Source organism: Venturia canescens, chromosome 2, assembly GCF_019457755.1.
Source record: "Venturia canescens isolate UGA chromosome 2, ASM1945775v1, whole genome shotgun sequence".
NCBI classification, from domain to species: domain Eukaryota; kingdom Metazoa; phylum Arthropoda; class Insecta; order Hymenoptera; family Ichneumonidae; genus Venturia; species Venturia canescens.
The window spans coordinates 9,284,074-9,308,088 of record NC_057422.1 but is presented as its reverse complement, the minus strand read 5'-3'; the positions used below and the strand labels follow the sequence as shown (position 1 = coordinate 9,308,088).

The 24,015-nt window shown below is 38.1% G+C and overlaps 1 protein-coding gene across 1 annotated transcript in view; it reads right to left on the bottom strand.

Moving 5' to 3' along the window:
• The window catches only part of cpx (complexin), a 90,397-nt gene that overhangs the window by 17,541 nt on the left and 48,841 nt on the right, over positions 1-24,015 (bottom strand). The window contains exon 2 of the mRNA XM_043413390.1: positions 17,458-17,621. Coding sequence (XP_043269325.1) covers positions 17,458-17,621 — 164 coding nt within the window. The remainder of the gene's footprint in view (positions 1-17,457; positions 17,622-24,015) is intronic.

Sequence of the window (24,015 nt, the reverse complement as noted above, 5' to 3'; positions counted from 1 at the left end):
GCGGGCAGGAAATGTAAAGAAAAAAGTGAGGAGCGCGGAGATATATACGAAAATCATTGAAACTATGGCACGGAACATTTTCGCTATCGTCGTCATATCTTCTTTCCTCCACTTTTTGTATTTATCTTCCCTCGAATACCGGCAAACGTCCGCGCGTATGTGCTTGTGCAAGCTTCCGCAGAGTCGAATGAACGGTGCATAAGGGCGGTTTAGCCTCTTTCGCCAAGTGTAAGCGTTTGGTCAATTTTGTCGAAAAGTTTAGTCCTCCCGTTGAAGCTCTCTCGTGCTCCGGGAAACTGAGTCCGCGTAGGTGTGTGTGTGAGTGTGTTTTTCAGAGTCGCACTGCGGACATATTCCGGCTCGTTGCTCGTGTGTCCAATGGCACATATTCGTGTGCGTCCGTGTGTACGCAGTGTCACGAAAATATCACGGGTAAAATACACTATTTAACCGCGATTCGTATCGTCGAATCATTAATGCTTAAGGAGGCTCACTGTTGCGGAAGAAACTGCAGGAAAAAGTGGTGGAAAATGATCAGCTCAATTCTTCTCACTTCCATTGTCTTTTCGCCGATGCAGCGAAATCGTCGTTCCTTTTTACCAGTCGGAATCTCATCAGCACGGATCCTGAATGAGAAATTGATATTCACGTTGCATCTCCTGGCTCGTACGAGTTATAGGACACTCTATACATGGCCCATACACGGGCGCAGCATTCGCGTGGGTGTAGACGTGAGCGTATGTACGGGGCATGGTAGAGTGCACAATGTCTACACAGACACCGTGCACCCTTTCGCAGCACACGTTCTGTGTTTGGTTCTCTCCTTTATTTCTTCTACTTCCGGAAGACTTATGAGCCGGCGCTATTTGCGTGCAGAGTCTCTTTTCCACGTCGTCCAAGCACGCGAAAACGCACGTTGTACGTACTCATTTCCCTTCTCTCAACCGTTAAAGTACGCGAGTCTACGGATGGGAACTCGTTACGACGAACGTACGGGACTTATGAGTGCACTGCTGAATTTTTTTTCGCAAGAAGTTTTTTTTTCAGGAATATGTTCCGCGTACCTTACGGTGAATTCTGTGGATCGAAGTCCTTCACTGTTTTTTTCTCTTTTTTTTTTTTCATTATCGACGTTCTAAGTAAAGAGATATTTTAAATTATACTTTTCATCATTGTAGGGTTCAATTAGATAAATTTATGATGGGTATTTCATTCTATTTTTTGCATTCTGCTTTTGTTTATTATGTACTTGAGACCCGTCTTAGGCGGGCTGGTCACGAAACCTTTTTTCTATTCATGCCGTAATGATTCTTTGCTTTCTTTCCTTAAAAGAAAGATTTTCTGGCATCCTCGAGCGTAGATTTTGATTAGTTCCACGAAATTTCAACATTTTGCATTTTCATTCATTTTCTATTCCATAGGAAGATGAAATGGAAGAAAGGAAAACGTTTCTATCCACAACCATTTACCAACCACTATACAAATGAACATAAATGAATAAATGGTACGTAACTGACCATTAGCGAGTGGGAGAGGAGAAGGGGCAGAGGAAGGGTCGAAAAAAGAGATAGCTTGAAGAATATAAAAGCCTCCACTAAATAATGCAAATAATACCCGAGATTGATTTCCAATTGAGGTCGAGCGTGTTGGCCTCCGGTCGATGCTGCTTGCATTCGTCGTTTTCCCTAGAGAAGCTTGCGGATAAATGGCAACGTGAAACAGAGTTATATACAGTGACAGAAAGCGAAAAGGGAACTATCAGGACGAATAGGTGGCTGTAGCGATTCGATTTGCTGGTTTATGTGGTTGAAGTTGTACATTCGTTCCACCAAAAAATCGCTTTGAAAAATTATTCAAGCCTGTTACATCAGCATAAACATGTGATTCTGTCTTCTCCCCGACCGGGGAAAAACGTTCCTGATCGGAACTAGTACGGACTGTGCTAATAGTCAATCTGAAGATAATAAATAACTTACTACACGGAGAAAACGGATTTGTATTGTTTAGTGAGGAATATATTATTTTTCAAGAATTTTCAAAGTATTTAGACACCGATTACAAATAGCACAGTATTTTTTAAACTTTCCAATTTCTCGTCCCTTGAATTTTAGACAGCTTTATGTCGATAGCAAAAAGTCATGCACGTGAGAACTGTATTTCGTTTTGTTTTCGAGTGTTATTATCATCGTATCAGACTAGCACTTACTGATGAGTGGAAAATCACAAATTTTCATCGGCATAGTAAATTTCATGATAAATACACGAATATACACCGAATACGTGTGTGACATTTTGCCATGCAAATAGTTTTTTTTCAGGCGTGCCCGAGCATACTTAACAATATAAACATTTAAAGTGACTGAAAACATTTTTTACGATTTTTTACGAAAACGACTCTTGAGTCTTTGGAATAAAAGATATGAGTGTTGGTCTTCTTACTATGGTGGATAGAACGGTTCTTATTACTGTTCTTCGAATAATGCTGCAATCGAGTACGCGTATACTGTCCCCGAGATACTATATTCTTAGTACTTTCCTCTAGAATTTTTGGCCTCGTTTTCTTCATGTACTGATTCGATATGCACCGTGACAAAGTAATCGGCTGCTCGTGTGATAATACTTTTTTCTGAGTAGCGAGTAACCTGAAAAGTATATTGCTCAAGCGAAATGTAATTTTACTGTCAATTTTATGAAATTGTTATACTTTTCTAACTTATGAGAAACTATTTGTTAACAGTGTGCCATATTATAATTCAAAATTGTTGAAATTTATGTCAGAGAAAAAACACATTCAATATGAAAACGATGAAATTTCGTTATCAATCATTCTCGCTTTCAATGTTGTGAGTAATAAAGGATTACAAATTATTGCTTTGTTTCTACACAGGTTGGTGGCTATCCGATTCATGCAGACATGATGACATGTGACTTTGTTTCTTTCTTATTCTGTATGCATTCACTTGAAAAGTGGTGGTATGCGACCAATAACGTTATATCACGAACAACGTGGGCGGAGTCATCATACAACTATAGAGAATCAATCGTCGCTATATTGAACAGCCTACATTTTTTTGCAACGTATTGTGCTGGGTTGGTATTGACGAGCAGCAGCAGCAGTAGCAGGAGGTTTTGTACGTAAGAAGATACAGCTGGTTAGGTAATTCGAGCTCATTCATTTTTTTATTATTCATCATTCTTATGCCGAGCTTTGAAACGATCTGCACGACAAAATGAGTGCGGCATTGCAGCTTTATCGTCTTTGCAACAAACTTATTTTTACAATGTCATAAATAAATCTGGCGGGATGTGCTGTTGGCATATTTCTTTTCGTTGAAAGTCGTGCTCGCATGAAGTTACGATCAAATTTAGGGTAATTCAACAAAAAAAATATGAGGGCGAGCGAGTTTCACGGATTCATTGGGAAACACATTGAAAGTTGGATTTTTCATGAAAAATTCAATGAAATTGGAATAAGTTTGTAAATAACTGGAACTCAATAAATTCGAGTATTTGATAAAATCGGAAGGAAAATTACCAAATTATTTATGGATTGAAATTCGAAAGCACCGAAGTCGAACGCAAAAACGTCGACTAGTGTTATTTGCCAAACGATATTTCAATTTTAACGAACATGCCTCGTTTCATCCAATTTCGAAATTCCCCGTTTTATTAACGAATCGTACATTGAAATATCGTTCTAAATGATTCTCTCGGAATTTGACATGTTTACTCAAATTGAAATCGCTGCATACATATAAACATGAAATGACTTTTGAAGCTATTGAGCTTGCGGAATCGATACGCCCCGCGTGTTTGTGTATTTGCACGGTTTTATACCGACTCTTGTGTATAGATATGCAAAACGTCGCTACGACATTCGTGGAATTGGGTCTGTTTCTACGGAACATTTTGAAAATTTCCTACACCATTTTGCTGATTGAATTTGCCAATTACCGCAGCGGCAATTGCGCTACATATACCCTCCTCAAATTGATAAAATTACATAATAATACGGTACACTTAACATGTGCATAGCGCATTGCACGCTTCTTTCAGTCGCTGCTTATTTATAGGTAAACGCAGTCACATGGCACTGCGTCGTACGTCGTTGAGCGAGTAGAGCAGTAGAAAAAACTGGTTTTTGGTAAATAAATCAACGACATTGTAGCGAGGCTCAAACGATTCAAGTTTTAAATCGATAAGTAATGAACGCTCGTTGATTATTTCGTACTGAGAAGATTTGCATGCAATTTTTTGACGCCTTTGCCGTTCCCTCCGGCCGTCCTTCCCTCTCCCGCCTTGTTCTTGCCTTTCTCGCCTCTTTTATTCCGCACGTACGTTGGTTGGAGAAATAAAAGGGATTGAGTCCAGTGCACTATTAATTGTATTTTGTCGTGCGGCAACGAACGTGCGGGCCGCTGTTCGAGGGAATAAAAAAGTAACGCGAGGTGTACATAGCACGAGGGAAGGAGGAAAGGAATAAAAAAGGAGAATTATGACCCAGATCTGGGAAGAATAAACAGTGGAGAAGAAGGGACGGGAGGGAGCACGAGAGAAGGAAAAAGAAAGAGGGAATGGGGAATAGTGAGAAGTACAACGGGCAGCCTAGTTTATATATGAAGGAGTGAAAAGAGGAAGCAACGAGAGAAAAAGAGTCTGGAGAGTCGTAAAAAAAATATCTCGGCTCTGGGGGTCGTATTCAGAATCGTAGGGGTTCGTCGTCGACGTCACACGCTTTTTCTACCTCGCCCTTTTTTTATCCCCACGTTTCTTTACCGTTCCATCGCTATACGCCCTCTTGTTTTTTTTTGCACTTCCTGCTTTATCTCACTTCGCATTGTGCGCCCTTTACACCCGCATTTCTCCACAACCATCGGCTTTCTTCTTCGTCGCCTCAAACCCACCTTTTTTCCATCCCATTCAGACCTCGCTGCTGATAGGACCTACATCGGGTTACTCTCATCCTCATCCATTTATCTCCGGGATACATATATATAAATATCAGAAGTATTAATATATTTGTTCTTAGATCAATGCGCATCTGACGCGTCAGCAACGCTGCGCAGGGCCTGACCGAGAAATGAGAAACAATGACGATTATTTATCATTACCAGGTACGTTAGAAAAAATATACGGTTTTGCCATCAGAAGGTTTTCTCCACCATCCCCAACACTTTGTCTTCGATTCAGGATCTCGATTGAAAAGTAAAATTCAAAAACTCGTGGAGAATAACGACTCTCGAGTTAGATACAACTTTGGAAGTTAGTGGGAACGATTTAACCTTCTAATCTCCCTAGAAATGATAAATTGCTCATTTACGCGACAAAAGGATTCTCACGAATGGTATTATTTTCAGATCGAAATGTTGAATGGCTACGAGAAATGATACGAGTTGAGCCAATAAGTCGTGGGTTACTTATAATTCAATTAACGACGACCCTGTTAAGGGAACAACGGAATACGAAATGTGCGAAATTTTCATCGATTTACATGTGCTGGCGAAACAAGCTTACGTAGGGACGAATGTAAAACGAATAGTTAGATACCATTTCAGACGTGCTACGATATTTCCTAATGTTTTCAACAAGCTGCTGCGCGACAGTTTATTACGTGTGGAATATGTGCCAGCCGGATTTCCATGCACGTCAGATGCAATCCGAGACCCGAGTCTGTTAGCAAATACGTATGTATTACTGGAATTTATGATGTAATTGTTGGGAAAACACGATGGGCTTGTGAGTCACACGAAGAGGACTGAAGATGCAAATTTGAGGTTATCATATACACAAAAGCTCGGAGCACGTTGTAAATGTGAGAGTTACCAGGTCGTCGTGGCTCGAGAGTTCGTGCCCTCTCATTTTCTCTCATTCGATCGGACTTGGCTTCACTATTTAAAAAACTCGACGAAACCGAAGGTGGGACAATATTTTTCGTTTTTTGAGTAGAATTTTTCATTCGAATTCGAAATGCGTGTCTGGAAAAATCCCGGTATTTTTAACGAACGGAGTTTTGCCAAATTCTACGCTTCGGGAAACATTGGAAAAATAAAAACGATGGGAATCAAAAAAGTTATTCGGCAGTTTTCGCTTTTCACTCTTTCATCGGAGATGAATTTAATTAGTGACCATCAAAACGATGTTCAATGCTGTTTTTCACTCAGTTTTTGCATCGAACCTGGAGCATCGAAAAAACAGGAGCAATTTCAATAAATGAAGCACTCGGATCATGCCTCTCAATTAAGCATGACGTTTCGGGGAGGAATTTGAGCGAAAAAAAATGGTGACTACCGATCAGTTAGAGGCAGACTGTGAAAATAAGTCGTTAGAAGAAAAGCTTTTCAGTTATATAAAAACAATGATTTTTCGTCAACATTCAAGTATTTGCTGGAACCACAAAAGTGAGATCCACAAAATTTTCCACAAAATTCACGAGGCGGAAATGAAATTCATTCGGCAATAGGTTTTTGTTTGTATAGAAAAATGACTTTAGTTTTCTTCTTCGGGAAACGAGTTGGCGATTTCCCGTATAATTTTATCAAGAATTGGACGCTCAGAGCTCTATAAGCTCTCGTAATTTCGAACGTCCGATGGATGAAACTTTCCCAAGTGACTCTTTGCGAAACTTAAATAACTTTATCATCACGGAAGTGGTGCTCCGCGATAAAAGATCGTGAGACTGCGGAGGTAGAGGATTCGTGCTATATGTCGTTTTTCGCACAAAGCTCCGTCCCTTAAAAGCGGATAATTTCTTCACCGAGCTTGTTTACCTCGCTTCGCAAGAGAGAAAAATAAAATCGTGAGACCTTTACGAGGCACATCGAGTGCAGTGCCTCGGAGAAGCCTCCAATGGATTCGACGCTTCACGATCGATATCTTCACATTTACGTACGCGTTTCCCTCTCGCATAAAATTCTGCATGCGTATGCAAATACTTTTTCTTGGGACTAGATTTTTTAATATTCCCCGAGTCTTCCTATACTTTCTGACGACCTTTCGCGGAGTTTTCACGCACTCGAGCCGAGAATTTCAAGAATAGAAACTTATATTTAACTCCCGGCTTTGCAGTTTTTGACGAGCTCTCGTTCCGAGAAAACCACAGCTATCGCAGTTAAATCGAGTTGAGGCTAAACTTCGAACTAGGAAGAAAATTCATTAAATTATTACGTGGGACGTACAAACGTATCATGACTTGACGATATTTATTTATTGCTTTGTTGTCCTACATGCATGAATTGGAAATTAAGTGCTAAAAACCTAGAGGCTTTTTCAAAGTAATTTTATTTATTAGCGTCAATAAAATTGGGTTTTCAGAGCTTTCAGGTCTGTGAGAAGAAAAATTAATTGATTCTCGAATATCAAAATAATCGTTCGATTCGGAAAATGAATACCATTCAAATGGAATTCTTCTCAAGCAAAAATAATGGTTGAATTTCATATCAAATGATCAATATATTGAAAATATGTTGATTGAACCTATCATAATTGGCGATTAATTCTTCATCGTTGAAATATTTTTTCCTCCCAACCGTATTTACAACAGAAATTCGTGTATACGTTCGTTTTGTCCGTGTTCCACTTCACATTTCGTTTCCCCTCACAAAATTCCTCTGTATTCATAATATTTTTTGTCAGCGATAATTTGTGCATCAAGCTCGAGGCTTTTGAGCCTCGGGTCAGGTTACACGAGCACAAAAAAGGACGAACGAAGCTTCGTCGTCGTACACGCGGACCTTTCATCAGATACGAATCCTGCATACTGTAATGTGCCAAGATTATCTCAATTATCTCTATTATTTAAATATTACATGGGGAATGTTTCATCTCTGGTTCGTATTTTCACGGAATATTCACCACCGTTGTATAGCTTTTCTTCCGTTGAGGCTACTTTTTTAGGTTCAACTTGGCTTTTGATGAAATAGTTGAAAATTTTGTAATTAAACTTTCAGAATGAATGGCGCGATCGATATTGTTCTGTCAAAAGACATCTTTGCAAATTTGATTGAGTCTGCAGAGTAAATCTCTCTTGTCATCGTTTTCTCCTCGATTGTAAATTGAATGGTGCTTATCAGCGATCAATTGACTATTAACTACTAGCGACGAATGAATCATATTGCAACGAATGAATTACTTTTGCATTATTGGATTTTATCTTATAGTAGGAACTGACTTTGACGAATATATTTTCGAACGTTTGTTTCATTATCTTCGGTTATTAAAAACAAAAGTTTTGTGCGACGTTCATTTTATGTTTTGGACCTGCCGTCGCCTGAGCTCGACGCTCTTTCACACTCCGTTAATTATTCACGTGATCCCTTTTTCACATTATGCTTAGGATTGTTACTGTAATTATGCATTATCACAAGATAATGAGTCCCTGAATTTTCTATGGCGGCTTTGAACATCGAGAGGCAGAACCAAATGATGAGAATTCGAAAAAGAGTCTTTGAATAAGGCAAACGAGAATCTGCCTTCAAAGGGGCCGAAGAGTTTTACATCGGGCTTACCTTTTCATTCGCTTCCCTGGTCCATTGATGTTGAAATTTGTGGAACACGCTACAAACACTTTTGGAAAAATGTTTGTTTTTTCGAATGATATTTTTCCAGCAAACTAATGATGACTTGGAAAAATTCATTCGCAGGATCATTTTATCGACGGGAAAATTGGGAACGAGAAAGTTGCTTTTTCATCTGTTAAATGCGGACCGGAGTATTATTCTCGTATTATGCTTGATGACCGAGTGTTCATAAGTATTTACGATCAAAATGACCCAATAGAAATTCCAAAATATTGGCAGTTTCAATTGATATTAAATACTTTACATGAACACGCAACAGTAATTTTCGGACGGTTTAATCGATACGAGATGTATCCATTTCAATGATATTAAATTTAGAAAGTAATTAAATTATATTCACTCTTGTAAATTTTCTTTAAAAAAATACATTCAGTTGAAACAGCGTTTCTCGAGTTTGTTTTCTCAAATCCTCCCTTTTTCTGCACATTTATTTTTCTTTAATTAACAACTGTTTATTTTTTTCCTGGATGTTTATTTTCCCTTAATACTGCTCACTTTTTTAGCTCCGTGTGTTTATTATTTCAATGTTTTCAAAAAAATTGAAACATCTAGATCCTCAGATGCTTTTTCATCGCACGTACTTCCGACTCTCACGTGTGTTATCAAGTTTTCTGTTCTCGACACTCATAATAGCCACTGCTCTTGCTGACAGTCACTGTGAATTCATTTAATAGAAACAAGATGGGAACTACAGAAATTTTTTAATATTTGAATCCTTGGAGATACGTCTTTTCGATAGAAGCAGATCGAGCACTATTTATTTATAGCTTTAATTCGTTTCGTTCAAGCCCAATATCGACTTACTGTAGTGAGGAGAATTTTTATTTTTTACTTTTGTCTACATTAATCATTCCCTTCTGTTCGATATTTGGATATGAATCGCGAATAGGTAGTGTGTTTCATGATGTGTGCACACATACTTACTCAACTAGTTACAATATTTCATTTTTTGAACATAAACGAATGACAAATGATACTATGTGTGATAAAATGATAAAATCAATAGCCAGTGAGCTTTAATTTTGTCGCGGGATTTCGAATTACAGTGAAACTCGTGCGCAAATCGCTGAGTCTCTCGGTCGCGTTTTATTGGACAGTGAAATACGTTATTTCCAGAGTCAAATTTATATTCGTAAAATACAGAAATTGAATTATCACGGTGAATCATGGATTGCATTTCACAATAACTATATTCGGTGTATGAGAAATGAGTGGTCAATGCAATTGATTTTTTCTCATTTTTTTTGACAGAATTTTCACCTCCAGATACGACAGGAAAGAAATAATTCATTTAAATAAATTGCTCATTTGATGAATAATGAGAGTTATCGGTACTGCATGACGAATATTTCATAAATTCGGTACGACGAAACATTTATAATTTAAAGAGACGAGAATATAGGATCAGTGGAATGAGAACACGTTGAACGTATCAAGAGATGTTATCCAAAGCTGTGTTTCGTTTGTTCAATTTCAATTGAAACACGATCATCGTGGATATAAAAATGAGTTTCACCATTTAATCACGGAACGCTTCAGTTGGCAAGTTTCCGAATATTAAGATAAAAATTATCGAATTTATATCGTTTTTATCGTTTCACACTAGAATTGACGAGAAAGGATTTTTATACTCGTGAACATTATTGCATGAAAGCACTGATAAAAGGTACTTTTGAAAATGAAATTTATGTCTCGTTGTTTATGGAAAAATGCACAATAAATCAAAGCCGCATACTGAATTTTCCAATCGTGCAGGCCGTGCAACTGTATTGAGAAATTAAAAAGCTTTAATAAAAGTGAATAATTCTGCAATTCACAACCGTACGAATTTTACGATCACGAGAACTTTTCTTTTATCGTGTAAATGTTAGAGGGTATATAATTACGCGCACACAAAATAACATCTCGGTAATTATGCGATAATCGGTTCGCGTGAGCTTTGTCGAGAAAAACGTGTGAGTGTGTGTGTGTGTGTGTGTGTGTGTGTGTGTTCGATAACCTCAAGCAGCGAAAGAACACGAAGAGCCATGGCTGAGAAAAAGCGGGTGAGCTTAGAGCAGGCAAATGACGAAAAAACAAACATTTACGAGGCCTTGCGAGTTAGGAAAAGAATTACCTAAAAAAGGTATACGTTAAGTTGGTCACGAATGAGAAACGATAGAAGCGGAGAACAAAAAAATATGGAACGAGACGGAATGAGCATTTGAAGAGCCCCCACGATCATAAAAAGACGAAAAACAGTAAGAAATAAAGAACAACTATGCAAGGGAACGAGAGGGTCGTAGTACACGCGGCGTCCGGAAAAGCGAACCTTTTCGGAGTGTTTCGTAGGCATATACGTGGATGAATATAACATCCATGTGCGAACCGTTTCGAAAGAGAGATCGGCGAGCGTGCAACCTGTAGGCCGCTTTGTTGGACCTCGTCACGATAAACAATTCCGTTTGCTGTATATAAAAGCCGTTATGTATGAATATTTCATTCTCTTTCCACCAGACTCCGACGTGCTAAACACAGACTCGGATCCGTACGTGAATCGACAGACACGAGCTGAACGTTGATGACAGCGCCTAACAGAGTTTGGCGAATTTTTATCTCCGAGACCCGAAGACATTTTGCAGGGCACGTTTCTGAAAAGCCTGTATGAAAAAATGTTTTTTACCAATTTGTATCGATTTTATTACTTTTTTTCTTTTTCTAGGTAGTGTTGAAAAAAATGGGTTTTTGGTGCGATAATTGCATGAATTGAGAGTTTTTATTTCGTCGATGAAATCAATCGAACGATTCCCGTCAACTCATTATTAAAGTATATTCGTGATCGCGGAATTCCTTTATTTTCTTTGAATATAAAGGGTGGGGATCAAATGTTGGAATGACTAAAATTTCGAACAGCTAAAATCTCGAATTTATAAACTTCGAATGATAATATAGAGACGGATAGATTCGACTAGAGCTTTGAATGCCGAAAATAAATAAAGCAGAAACTGCAAGGTTCGAAGCACCTTTACATCGAAAATAGAATGTAACAATCGCCCATAGGACGATTACTAAAATATCGATTTTTCGAAAATTCGATTATCACTCTTTCGATTCATAAATTACTATAGTCAGCGATACTGTGAAAATTCACAATTTTGAAAATATAATAACGAAAGACCAAATATTACTGAGGTTGAAATACTGAAACACCAAAAAGTCGAACGGTCAAAATAGCGAAACGTTAGAAAGTCGATTGATCAAAATAAAGAAATGCAGCGAAGCTTCAAATACACGCATCTCACTCACTCACTTACTCAGACCGGTGATCTCCAATTTGAAACATTGCCATTTTGACTTTCGCCTTTTCGAGCTATCGCTATTCCGCATATCCAAGTTTTATAGGCTCGAAAAATTCACTTTCGATTTTTTGCTACTCTATATTCTGGTCTGTCTGTAAAACAATTACTCTCCATTTTTAATTCGAAAATATGAACTTTTGACATTCGTATGGTCTGTAAAAATTGCATTCGAAATGCAAACTATCGAAATATATATTTTCGAATAAATGTGAATTCAAAGAAAAAATATTCGATTAAAGACGTAATCTGCTAAATAGTCGATCGGGAATAAGAATTTCGAATTACTTATTTTTCTTCAATCTTACATGACGAATTTATTAATTTCGAAATATCGACCATTCTACAATTCGGTTATTCGAAATTTCGAACCCCACCCGAATATAAATAAACAAAAGTGAGCCCCGAAAGTGGCTGAAAAAAGTAGCGGGTCGGTACTAATTTATTACGACACGAGTGCAGCGTCTGTCAGAGAACTTATCTGGAGACTAACCAGCAGCGCAACAAAATCGCGCAATTGTGAAGACCTGAAATCATCTATAAATAAGTAATGGATTGATTAAAGAAAAAAAGAATGTGAAAAAGGTGGCTTTTGAAACCTCGCTATTCGACTGTTCGGAGGCTGACTTTTCCAATGTCTATAAATAAAATTTGTGCGAGATAACGCTCTTTGAAAATGACTAAGCCAACATCAGGATTTACGATTATATACTCGATGCAATGAGAGCGCAAGTGAGACCGAGATAGAAAGCTCAACGCGCGTATAACAAAGCAGCGAGGCCGGATATATCTTATCCTCTCAACGAGTGACCGCGTTATCACCACGTGCGTTAGTTATATGCCGCATTGGCCTGAATCGCACCGGTGATTCCAGCTCCCATTCACCCTACACAATTTTACTATCATTGCCAACTGATTTATTCGATTTGAGGCTGCGTTATCCATCCGGCCTCGCAGTTTGAATTATAACTTCCGTTTGCGTTGACGTTATTCATGATTGACAGAGTCAGGAGAGCACCGCCGACATTCGAGCATGTAAATTGGGACAGACGAACAAAGCCGGTGGAGTCGATGCAAATAGAATACAGTCTTTGAACCCTGGAACGAGAACTGATCACGATTCTCCATCGTTAACGTCATTTTATCGGGATTTTACACATTTTATAGCACGCTGATGTCGATTTATAAACGTTCAAATTCCATCCACTGGGTTGTGAATCGTTTCGTCATAGCTCCTACGCGGAGGTTTGCGAGTCTCTGATTTCGAACGCTCGCGATGCTCCCGGGAATCTGTTTGACAGAACGGACCGAATCGCGAAAGCAAAATTCCAAGATAGACTCTGACTCGTCGCGTCTGTCGGGTATTTGTTTTCATTTATGCAGCTACTCCCTCCTTATGGGAATGCGTACAAAAAGCGACGTCCGGCACAAACTGTTGCGTTATTTTATGCATGGAAAGAGCTCTGATACCGTCTGCACGTGACAGTTCGTGCACGCCTCGACTCTCCTCGACGTTTTATAATCGAATTTGCATTTTAAGCCACACTCACACTCTCCTTTACTTATATGCACGTACAAAGGTATATTCGCTCCAACGGATTCGCAGTTTCTGTCGCGGCAATGTTGCACCAGCCTCACTCTTACGCACACTCCTAACTGTGCTCGTGAGTCACTCCTATCCTAGCCAGTTCTCGTATATAATCAACTGTATCAGGCACACGTTCAACCCGACGGATTATGACGTGCCAAATAGAACTTCGCTATCCACCATTCGTCGTACAATTTCGCTTAAACACAACATTTATAAATATTCATTGTACAAAAGATGATGCTGAAATAGAAGCGAAAGTTCACTGCTGTTTGTACCGCCATGGGCAAGTTTAGAAATTTTTTATGAAAACCCAACTTCTCCAACATATGATTTGTACCGTTATGAAAAGACATTTGAAAGCGCTCAATTAAATTCCATCTTTCTCATATTTATTTTTCGACGAGAGATACTTCGAGGTGAGGAAGCTCGACTCCATATATGATTTTCCATGCTGTCTGTTCGACGCCATGAATAATATATGCCCGTGTTGCAACGTGACCGGAACTTTCAGGAGCTATCGCAGCCAGAATTCATTCAATTTCTTTTTACGATATTCTCTTTGGGCCACCGGATCGTTCCATCACGCTTCATAATTCCCCGAGGATTTTTTGTCTCAAGTCGCTGTACTTTGGCCCGGGGGTTGAAAAAGGAATGAAAAGCAATATACAGTCCTCGTGTGTTTATTTTTCAGAGTTGCTGTTCCCTTATGAACTTCTCCACTTTCTTATATTCATCTACTAACACATATACTCGTCTTGATCTCAGCTATTACTATACACGCATGTTGTTGTATTGTAAGATTGGACGAAGAGCTTTTCAAGTTTCGCCAAAAAAGCAACAAAATCGCTTCTCTTTCGCTTCAAAATCAAAGTTGCATTGGATTGTGAAGCTTCCTGAGAGCTTTTGTGCTGCTGGTGCTCAACCCAAAACCCCGCTTGCAATTCGTAGAATCAAAGGATTTGCAAACTTCTTGTTACTTCTCAACGTGAAGCATGGATTCTCTTCTTATTTGTAACTTATCCTTGTCCATTTCCTCATCTTTATCAATTTCGCTTTCAATCTGCGAAAGTTCTTCCTTCTTTCAACATGCCTTTATTCAAGCTATTTATAACTTTGAAATTGCTTTGTCCTATCATTTCATGGTAATTCAATGATTTTTTCTATACTAAAATTCATTCCAAACGATCGATATGCAAGTTCGGAATGCTGCTATTCGTCATGCAATATTTTATTTGAGCTCCTGAGAATTTGAGAAGCTCAATGTCAAATCCAAAATCCAGTCAAATGCAAAAGCAAATTAGAGTAAACGTATTCGGCAGTTAAGGCGAGTATTTCCATATTTTCTCTTCGTTGTATTTTTACATATTTTTCAATCATTTACCATCTAATATGAAGCCATTTTTTGCACTAAACCATAAATGAGGTCAAGTTGCAGGTATAGGCACGAGACGTCTTTAAGTGCAAAAAGTATGAGTATCGTTCGGCCTTAAGCTTTAAATACTTCGCTAAATCAACGATACCCTATACTATCAGGGGGAAAACCGAGTGCAAAGTTTTAATTAAATTCACGTTTAATTTACACGAGCGAGTTTATTTGCACGAATAAAGTGATGAAATTTTACTTGCGTAAATGCGACGATAACGGTATGTTTCTTCACACGTAGGACACATGAATCCTACGTGAATGTCATTTGAGAATAATATTGCATGGATTTCGTACGCGTGTAATGATGAATATAGGAAAAGCGTTCGTGTAAATACGCAACAATCGTGGGAATACGTAAGTGTAAATATATCGCGCATGTTCATTATCGTGGATAAATTATGCAACGGGGATAAATGAATGAAAAGTTATTTGATGCCGAAGTTGGGTGCATTCCCTATTATGGGGTCGCTGTTTTCTTTAGTAAATAGCAGAGTACTCCTATACTCGAAGGACGTTGGGAACGCGATTTAATCGAGTAACTTGTTTATGCGTCAGATAGGGCTCGTTATCGTCACGACCGGGCTATTTTACCGTGGTTTAAAGGCGTAAGGCTGAAACACGAGGACTGTCATTTAAAATGCAAGGAAGAAGGGAAAATATTCCCATTTCTAAATGCTCCGTGGCGCTAGAGCACTCTGAATTGCTAATTTTTCAGCCTACACAGCTCAATTAAAGACTATACACTGTTTATTCGACAGACTTTCTTTCAATAAATTAACGTCACTCTTGATTAGTTGACATCACACTTCTTCGTCTTGTCGGATTAAATTTCAAATATTTCCAACGCTTTTTCCTCTCGTCAGTCTAGAAATTGATGATATTCTTGAAGCAGTCAAAATTTTTATTTTGTAACTCTCGCGTCTGATTGTTTTATTAAAACGATCAGGTTCACCTCAGATTCACCTCCGTCACGAGCTGTGAAGCATTGTTACATGGTTCTGGAGAAAATAGTTCGCGTACAAAGGGATCTGAGGTTGTTCAGTGTATAGAGTTTTGTAAATCACTTCATTAACCTGCTGAATAATGTAGAAAATGAAGATAAAACATTCGAAGAAGGAAAATCGGCAGTCCGGGGTCACGAGTTTTTAATAGTAAGAAAAGTTAAGAAGAAATAATGTCCGCGACATCTGAGTGTAAAAGAACATAAGTTTTTCCCCAAGAAAAGTCGTTCCCGAATCATACTTTGAGACGTGACAAAAAAACATGTGTTTGCACTGGAAATGAAAGCGTAGTTTTCGAATGACTATATTGCTATTTGCGTTTGCAAGAAGTAATGGTTCTGTCGATCCTCGATCGATAGATGAATCTTGGGACTCTCGACCAACAATCGGCATGACCCAGCGTCGTTATATTCCATAAGCATACCTGCGATTATGTAAAAAAAAGGCGCTATTGAGAGCATGTTTATTCAACACGGAGTGACAGAAAGAAATGTAAAAATCCAGTCCCACGATTCTATACTATTCTGAGCAGGTCATCCTCGTATTATGAGTTCCAGTATAAAAAACACTAAGAAATAAACCCCGGGGATCGCTCGGAGCCAAAGAAAAAAAACGTCTCGTTGAATTTTCGTGAAGTGCTGTAAACTAACACCTCGCAATAAAAAAATACCATAGATGCGTGAACGCGAGGTATAATATTCTCGTAACCATCGTATCTCTAATCTCCTGTGTATATTTATAGACATACCTACAGGCAGGTAAGTCCAAAAATATCAAGAAGTTACGATCGGGCTCGAAAAGCTCGGACCTGGCCCGTTATCGTCAAATCTCTTACAATGCAAAGCTTCTTTTATTTTTTTGCATTAATTTATGGCTTTGGAACGATCTTCGAAAGGTTGGCGTGTCCCTTTGATATAAAAATCTTGTCGCTCCTACAGAACCGTCACTAGTTAAAGTCGTGTGTGCTTAAAAATCTATGTAGACGCACACTCCCCGAGGCTATATACATTCATATAGGCATAAAGCGGACCTGCGTTTACAACAATAGGTGTGTTATCCGCCCTGCAGCTATATAACGATCCTAGATATATACAGCAAACGTGTGCTATATACAGGGCATATTAATCGCCGGGGCACACTCTCGAAACTCGTCAGCGATTCAATTACCCCCCTTATTCAGGTCAATATGCGAGAAGCATGCTGGATTATATAGCTCTGCTTTCGACGCGTTATACCAAAAGTCGACCACCAATATCTCGTGATTCACGTGATTAAGCAAATTCTATTAATCTACACGCGTAATCTGTGTTCGTTCCTCCATTATTTTTTTCTTTTTTTGGAGAATGAGTATTGATTTTTATTCTCAATTGACTGACCTTTCATGGTGCAATTGTAAGGAGTAGGTTTTTCAATCTTCTATATATCTAGTGTCGAGTTATTTCTCTCGGTTATATACCAATGCCACAATCATCGAGATTCTATTATGAATTGTGTAATCACTGTGATTTTAATGAGTTGTAATTGTTACCTTATCTCTGATCTCTTGTCGCATCTTCTCTCGCTCCTCCTCCATCTTGCGATGTTTCTCTTTCCTCCTGTCTTCGGCCTCCTTGATGGCCTCCTGTCTTTCCCTCTCGGCCTCCTCTTCCTTCTCCTTGTCATCTTCGTCGCCACCCTCCCCACCCACCGCACCTGCAAAACGAAAAGTTCATTTTTCCATTAGTGCATGCCTGCCTTCCGATGGCGCTGTATGTCGAACAAACTTCCGCAAACGTTTGTCAACGTTCGTAAAATGAGAAAATAATCTGAAGATAATCGCAGGAATTCACGAATTCAAGTCGTTTTATAAGGAAGAAAAAAGTACTTGCTTAGGTGCTACTTGAATGGGCTGTCGTACAAATTACTCGCGAATTCAAGTTAATAAAACATTTTACAAATACACGTTTCGCAGAGGTGAAATTCATGTAAATATGGCAACAGTTAACGAGTCTGACGATGAGCCTATGATAGTTCGTCGACGCTAAAGTCGTTTCACAGATTGGCTAAGGCGTATAAAGCCCTCCACGCAGGGGTGGTGCACTGATGGACGTGTACAAGATTACTTGTGAATTTATGTACGTGTACAAGTATATACATACTATACTTATATTGATACGAGGATTGACCCAGTCACGATCTTGTTGAGAGCGTACACACACACATGTAAAAGTGTCTTGTATACAGTACGTAACTAGCACAGGTCAAAATTCCAACGTCATCGTACATCGTTTGTTCGATGACCCCGAAATTAGCAGAAGCTTCTTGACTTTTCGAGGGACCGAGGAGACGTGACAGCTCCGAGAGTAAATTGGTCTCTTTCCCCATCTCTTAATGAATCTCAGTAATTAATCCTGCCAAGAAAAGTAATGCGAAAAAAGTGCTATTCACGATAAGCGGAATCTGAAACAATGACGATAAAAAATGCATGTGCTTCCTCTTTTGTCCCAAATGAATATTTATCACTCAACAGCATCGAGCTTTCCGTTGATCCAAGTTTTAGAAAGTAGGACGATCCTAAATGGTTTTAAATTACTTTTCATCCTATTTTAATTCGCACCAGAAAACGGGTTCGTTCAAGAAATCATTCAGAGTTGGACCGAACTTTTGGTGAGCCTCGCTTTTTGTGCGCTCCGGCGGTATAACTACGTATTACCGGATTTTTAAATAATCACTCGAGTACGTCGGAATTTAAATGCTTCGCAAATTTGTGGATCCTTGTGTTTAACAAAAAAAAATACAGAATTGTCATACTTTTCAATGGATTATAACCGTCAATAGCGGTGCCCGGTACAGGGTATGATTTGATTGGGCCGCTTAAGGATTTGACCTGAAACTCTTGGGAAATGGAGGGATGATCGAATTACCTGATGCTCGAGGACACTCAACGAATCGTGGCACGTTGAGTTTTAGTCGTTAAGAGCTTTGTCAATATTGATATGACAGCTTCATTTCAGTAGCACGAAACAGGACCCAGGCTGTTGGGGCAGTGGTGGGGACTGGTTCGAGGGAGTTGTCGAATTTGAAAAGGATTGTTTTGTTCGTCGTAAAAAACAGTATTAATTGAGTACATTTTTCAAGTTATTTGCACGGAGCGCAAGCTTCAGTTAACGCATAAATGTCAACTTTTGTTTCTAACTGAAAATAAATGAATTCTCTTTCATTTTTCTCCACAGTTGGAGACAGTAAATCATGGAGTTCAAGTTTATACGTGAAGCATTTGCAGCTTAACGAAGTTTTATTGGCTTGTTGAAAGATTAAAGCTTCCGGAAAAATTCTCGTTGACTTTTCCACGTATAAGAGGGTTTTCCCCTCTCGCTTCCATTCTTCTTCCCAGCCTTCTTTAAGATTTTCATTGTTTCCTTGCCCCTTTATCTCTTCCTTTGGACTGATCCCCCTTTTCAACCTCTACTAGCCGACACGATTATGTTTCTACCTTATCTTTCTCATGTTTCTGTCTTTCTCGATATATCTACTTTGACATCTCCCTAGAAACGACAGGAGAAAACTCTCTACTTTTTTTCAGGCCACGTATGTATTCTTCCGTGCCTCATAATTCTTCGTGAAAAACTTCCGTGAGTATGTGCTTTTCGAATCTCGTTTATTCCGTCCGTCGTGCCACGTTTTCTCTAAGAATAAGTTCGGGGACACATTGTTTATTCGCGCAAATTATCCGTTTTACGCTCGAGAAAACAAGATCCTATATATAACAAGAAGGGAAAAATACGCGGACATGCAATTCTCGCTATTAAAATATACAAAGTGCGATGATTTTCTCGGCATCATTTTATTCGTGTGTTCTAGAACCGTATATACTCGTCATTAAAGTTCCTCAAGTCTTTAATTTTCATGAATTCATATTTTCATTTTGTGCAGTTGAAATAATTAAATGTTGCGTATTTTTTTTTTAAATAGAATTTGTACAATTACAATAAACATGACGATTTCTTGAATGTCATTGAATTTCGGTTTTCTCCATTCTTAAACTGCCTCATTTTTCAATGATCTCTCTACCTTTGTTTTTTTTTAAATTTTTCAATTCTTCTTTTAGTTCAATGATTCGAATATGATAAATCGATCTGAAAAAAGTGTTTATTGTGTACTGTCATCGAAAACATGGAGATCGTTGAAGTGTCGATCGATAAACGTTCAATTATGATTTCTATTCGTACATTTTATTGGATTCCGCCTCAATGATGAAAATTATCGAAAATTTAAGTTGAGTTGAGATCTTGAAAGTAAGGGGCCCCAGGAAATGTCGATCTTATTCCTTATTTATTTTAGTTTCATTTTTCTTATTTTATGTGGGTGGGGTTCAATATGTCGAATAACTGAATTGTAGAACGGTCGATATTTCGAAATTTTAAAAGTTGTGATTTCAGTTTGGAGAAAAATAAGTAATTTGAAATTCTTATTCCCGATCGACTATTCAGCAGATTGCGTGTTTAATCAAAAATTCTTTCTTTGAATTCGTATGTACCTGAAAATATATATTTCAATAGTTTTCATTTCGAATGCAATTTTAACAGACCATCCGAATGTTAAAAATTCATATTTTCGAATTCAAAATGAAAAGTAATTGTTTTACAGACAGACCAGAATATAGAGTAGCAAAAAATCGAAAGTGAATTTTTCGAACCTATATAAAACTTAGATATGCAGAATAGCGATAGCTCGAAAAGGCGAAAGTCAAAATGGCGATGTTTAAAATTGAAGATCACCGGTCTGAGTAAGTGAGTGAGCGAGATGCGTGTATTTGGAGCTCCATTGCATTTCTTTATTTTGATCGATCGACTTTTTAACGTTTCGCTATTTTGACTGTTCGACTTTTTGATGTTTCAGTATTTCAACCTCAGTAATATTTGGTCTTTCGTTATTATATTTTCAAAATTGTGAATTTTCACAGTATCGCTGACTATAGTAATTTATGAATCGAAAGAGTAATAGTCGAATTTTCGAAAAATCGATATTTTAGTCATCGTCCTATGGGCGATGGGTTACACTCTATTTTCGATGTAAACGTGCTTCGAACCTTGCAGTTTCTGCTTTATTTATTTTCGGCATTCAAAGCTCTAGTCGAATCTATCTGTCTCCATATTATCATTGGAAGTTTATAAACTCGAGATTTTAGCTGTTCGAAATTTTAGTCATTCCAACATTTGATCCCCACCCTTTTATGTTTGCATCGATATCTCGCATATCGTGACAGTACCGAGCGTAAAGAGCCTCTGGGATGGAAAAAATACAGAATTTTTCTTTCATCGTAGAGCGGATACGAGTATTTCACGTCGAAAAAACTTCTCGCGTCGAGAGAGAATTAATGTCTCTTTGCAATTCTAGACCTATCATTGCCGAGTGGAGAAAAAAAAAGATATTCTTTTCTTCTCTCATCGAGATTATATAGTGCGTGTAGCAGACGTCGAGGTTTCCACAGAGTGAGTGACGGCTCCACGGAGATGTAAGGGATGAAGGAAACGCGAGAATGATCCGTGAAAAACGGCCTCCGGCTTCTCCGCAGGAATTAATACTTTTCTCATATTTCCTCCGAGTATATTTTTTCGTTACTCACTTTGCGCTATTTCATTTTTTTCTTTTTTACATTCTCCAGTTTCAATATTTTTTAAGAGTATATTTACTTGCGGGAAATATTACAGTGTCGTACGTGTTCACGATTCTAAAGATTATTATTTTAATCACGAAATTTTGACGAAATAATTATATTATTAACAATACCAAAAACAAATTGTTTCCCAATGCGCTATTTCTGTAACGCTCCCTTTCCAAAGGTATTTTTAAAAACAATAAAAAAATGAGCGCAATTTTTGTTTCAGACTCTTTAGATCAATTGAGACCAAATGGTTTTTGGACTAATTCGATTCACATTTTCATAGCAGAGCATAAAACTCAATTAGTTACGACGAACAAATTGCTCGACTACGATGACACAAAAGTCCGAATCGTTCAATATTTCAGAACCCCAGTTATGTAAAGAACTGTAGTTAGTAAACGACGAAATTCAGCATGAATTTTGTAGGCTTTTCGATCAATTTTGGGTCTAATATTCTTCATTACTTTTGCCAACTTTTGGTTCTAGTTTTCCGTTCGTTTCTATATTTTCATAGTATACCGACTGCGAAGTGAAATCTTATTTGTATATGCACACAAGGAACTATAGAAATTTCACTTATGCCAGCTGCTAAAGTTTAGACCATTTTGTCACCGATTGTATGGACTAGTATTCCGGAAGATTACGAATTCTCGCAGGAGTTTCACCGCGTAGAATAGCACTTTTCCCTTAATACCTACCGATTCACTGTTTTCGGTTGAAGAAGTTTGCTTAATCCATGGAATACATTGAAATACTTTCGATAGATCCGCTTGTGAAAGTTCCGTACGTAGCAGGGTCTCTTAACAAGAATTCGTACAGTAACGCGACTTTCTTTAAAGGGAAAATATGCTTGGGAACGAGAAAAACTGATTCTGTATCTCCACTATTTAGCACAATCATCGAAAACTTTCCGTTACTGTGTTTTACTCCCATTCAATTTTTTGATGGAAAATATTTTATTTTTGATCCTCAGCTGACCTCGTTACCTATTTTTCACAGTATCTCAACATAATTGTTAACTGAAGTATGTTAACGATTCCGTGGAGGAAGGTTATGAGAAAAATCCCTTTGCTCGAATTCCAATTTGCGTCGAGTCACGTAATTTCAAAAGAGACGAATGCTTCAAGATTACGTTTTCTCTCTTGATGTAAGTGCACACCAGCCGCCTTGCACACTTTAGGTAATTCTCATTAATTCCGAGGTTTCAAGGGCTGCAGCTCCCTTAGAGGTTCTCTCATACACGCCACGCATAAAGCATTGCGAGAATATTTATTTTTTTGTCAAAAACCGTATTCGTCAAGCATCTGAGGAATTTACTTTCCACCGACAAAATTATAAATCGAATTTACTTCGTGACATGTTCATACAAATTCGTTGAATTGAAAAGTTTCCACTGAAATATGAGTATTAACGTTATGCATTTCTGACATTTTCCATCCAGAATATCAACAAGCTCGTTTATACGAAGTTCAAGATTGAATTGACTGAAACCAGATTTTATAACTCCATCTATGTTCATTGCAGTAACGATTATTATCAATTAAATAAGTTGTACCGAGAGAAAGCGTGACTGCACAACTGAATTTGACATATTACCGAACGAGGACAATTAAAACGTTACGCTCCGTTGTGTATACGTGGGTCGTGGTTAATTTCCAAATTCGCTTCGTCGCTAAATCAATTTCAAGTATCGTTCAACTAATCTCATCGGATCTATAGTACAAACACTTTAATCAACATATTTCATTGGGATATTACTTTTACGGACTCATCAAAATGTTGGTGAAAATAATGAAACGCAGGATAATTCGAGTCTTGTAAAACAATAATGTCAATGGTTCATTTAAATTGTTAACAGTGCCAATAATTGCAGTGGAAATGAGTATTAACCTGCCGAAATATGTCAAATATATTTGTAAGAATACTGTAGAGATCGCTTCACATGGAGACTCGTCGAATTTGTAGTTGGTCCACGAATATAGAAAGAACGAGTGTGATACAAAAGAGAGAGAGAGAGAGAGAGAGAGAAAAAAGGTCATTCGATTCCCTCAGCTATTGCTGGTTTAAGAATAGTACATTGTGTATCAAGGAGGCAATGTGGAACTTTTAACTCCGAGTACCGAAAACACCGCGTGAGTAGTTGAAAATTCTTGTCTCCGGGGTGCACCGACGATGCTTTATATTCGTTATAACGAAACCGCCACACTTCTGAGCTTTGCAAGGAAATCGTAGTGCACGATACTTTATAAAACCTAATGATGATGTGTGTAGATGATATGACAGGCATACAGAATCGCACGCGGGTGACGATTAAAATTTTAATGTAATTATTTGAATTATGCACTCGCAAAAATAAAATCATATCATTTCAGAGGGTTGAGGGGCGTAAAAATCCTCCGGAGAAAACGAAAATAGTTTCTAAATGTAATAACATTATTGAAT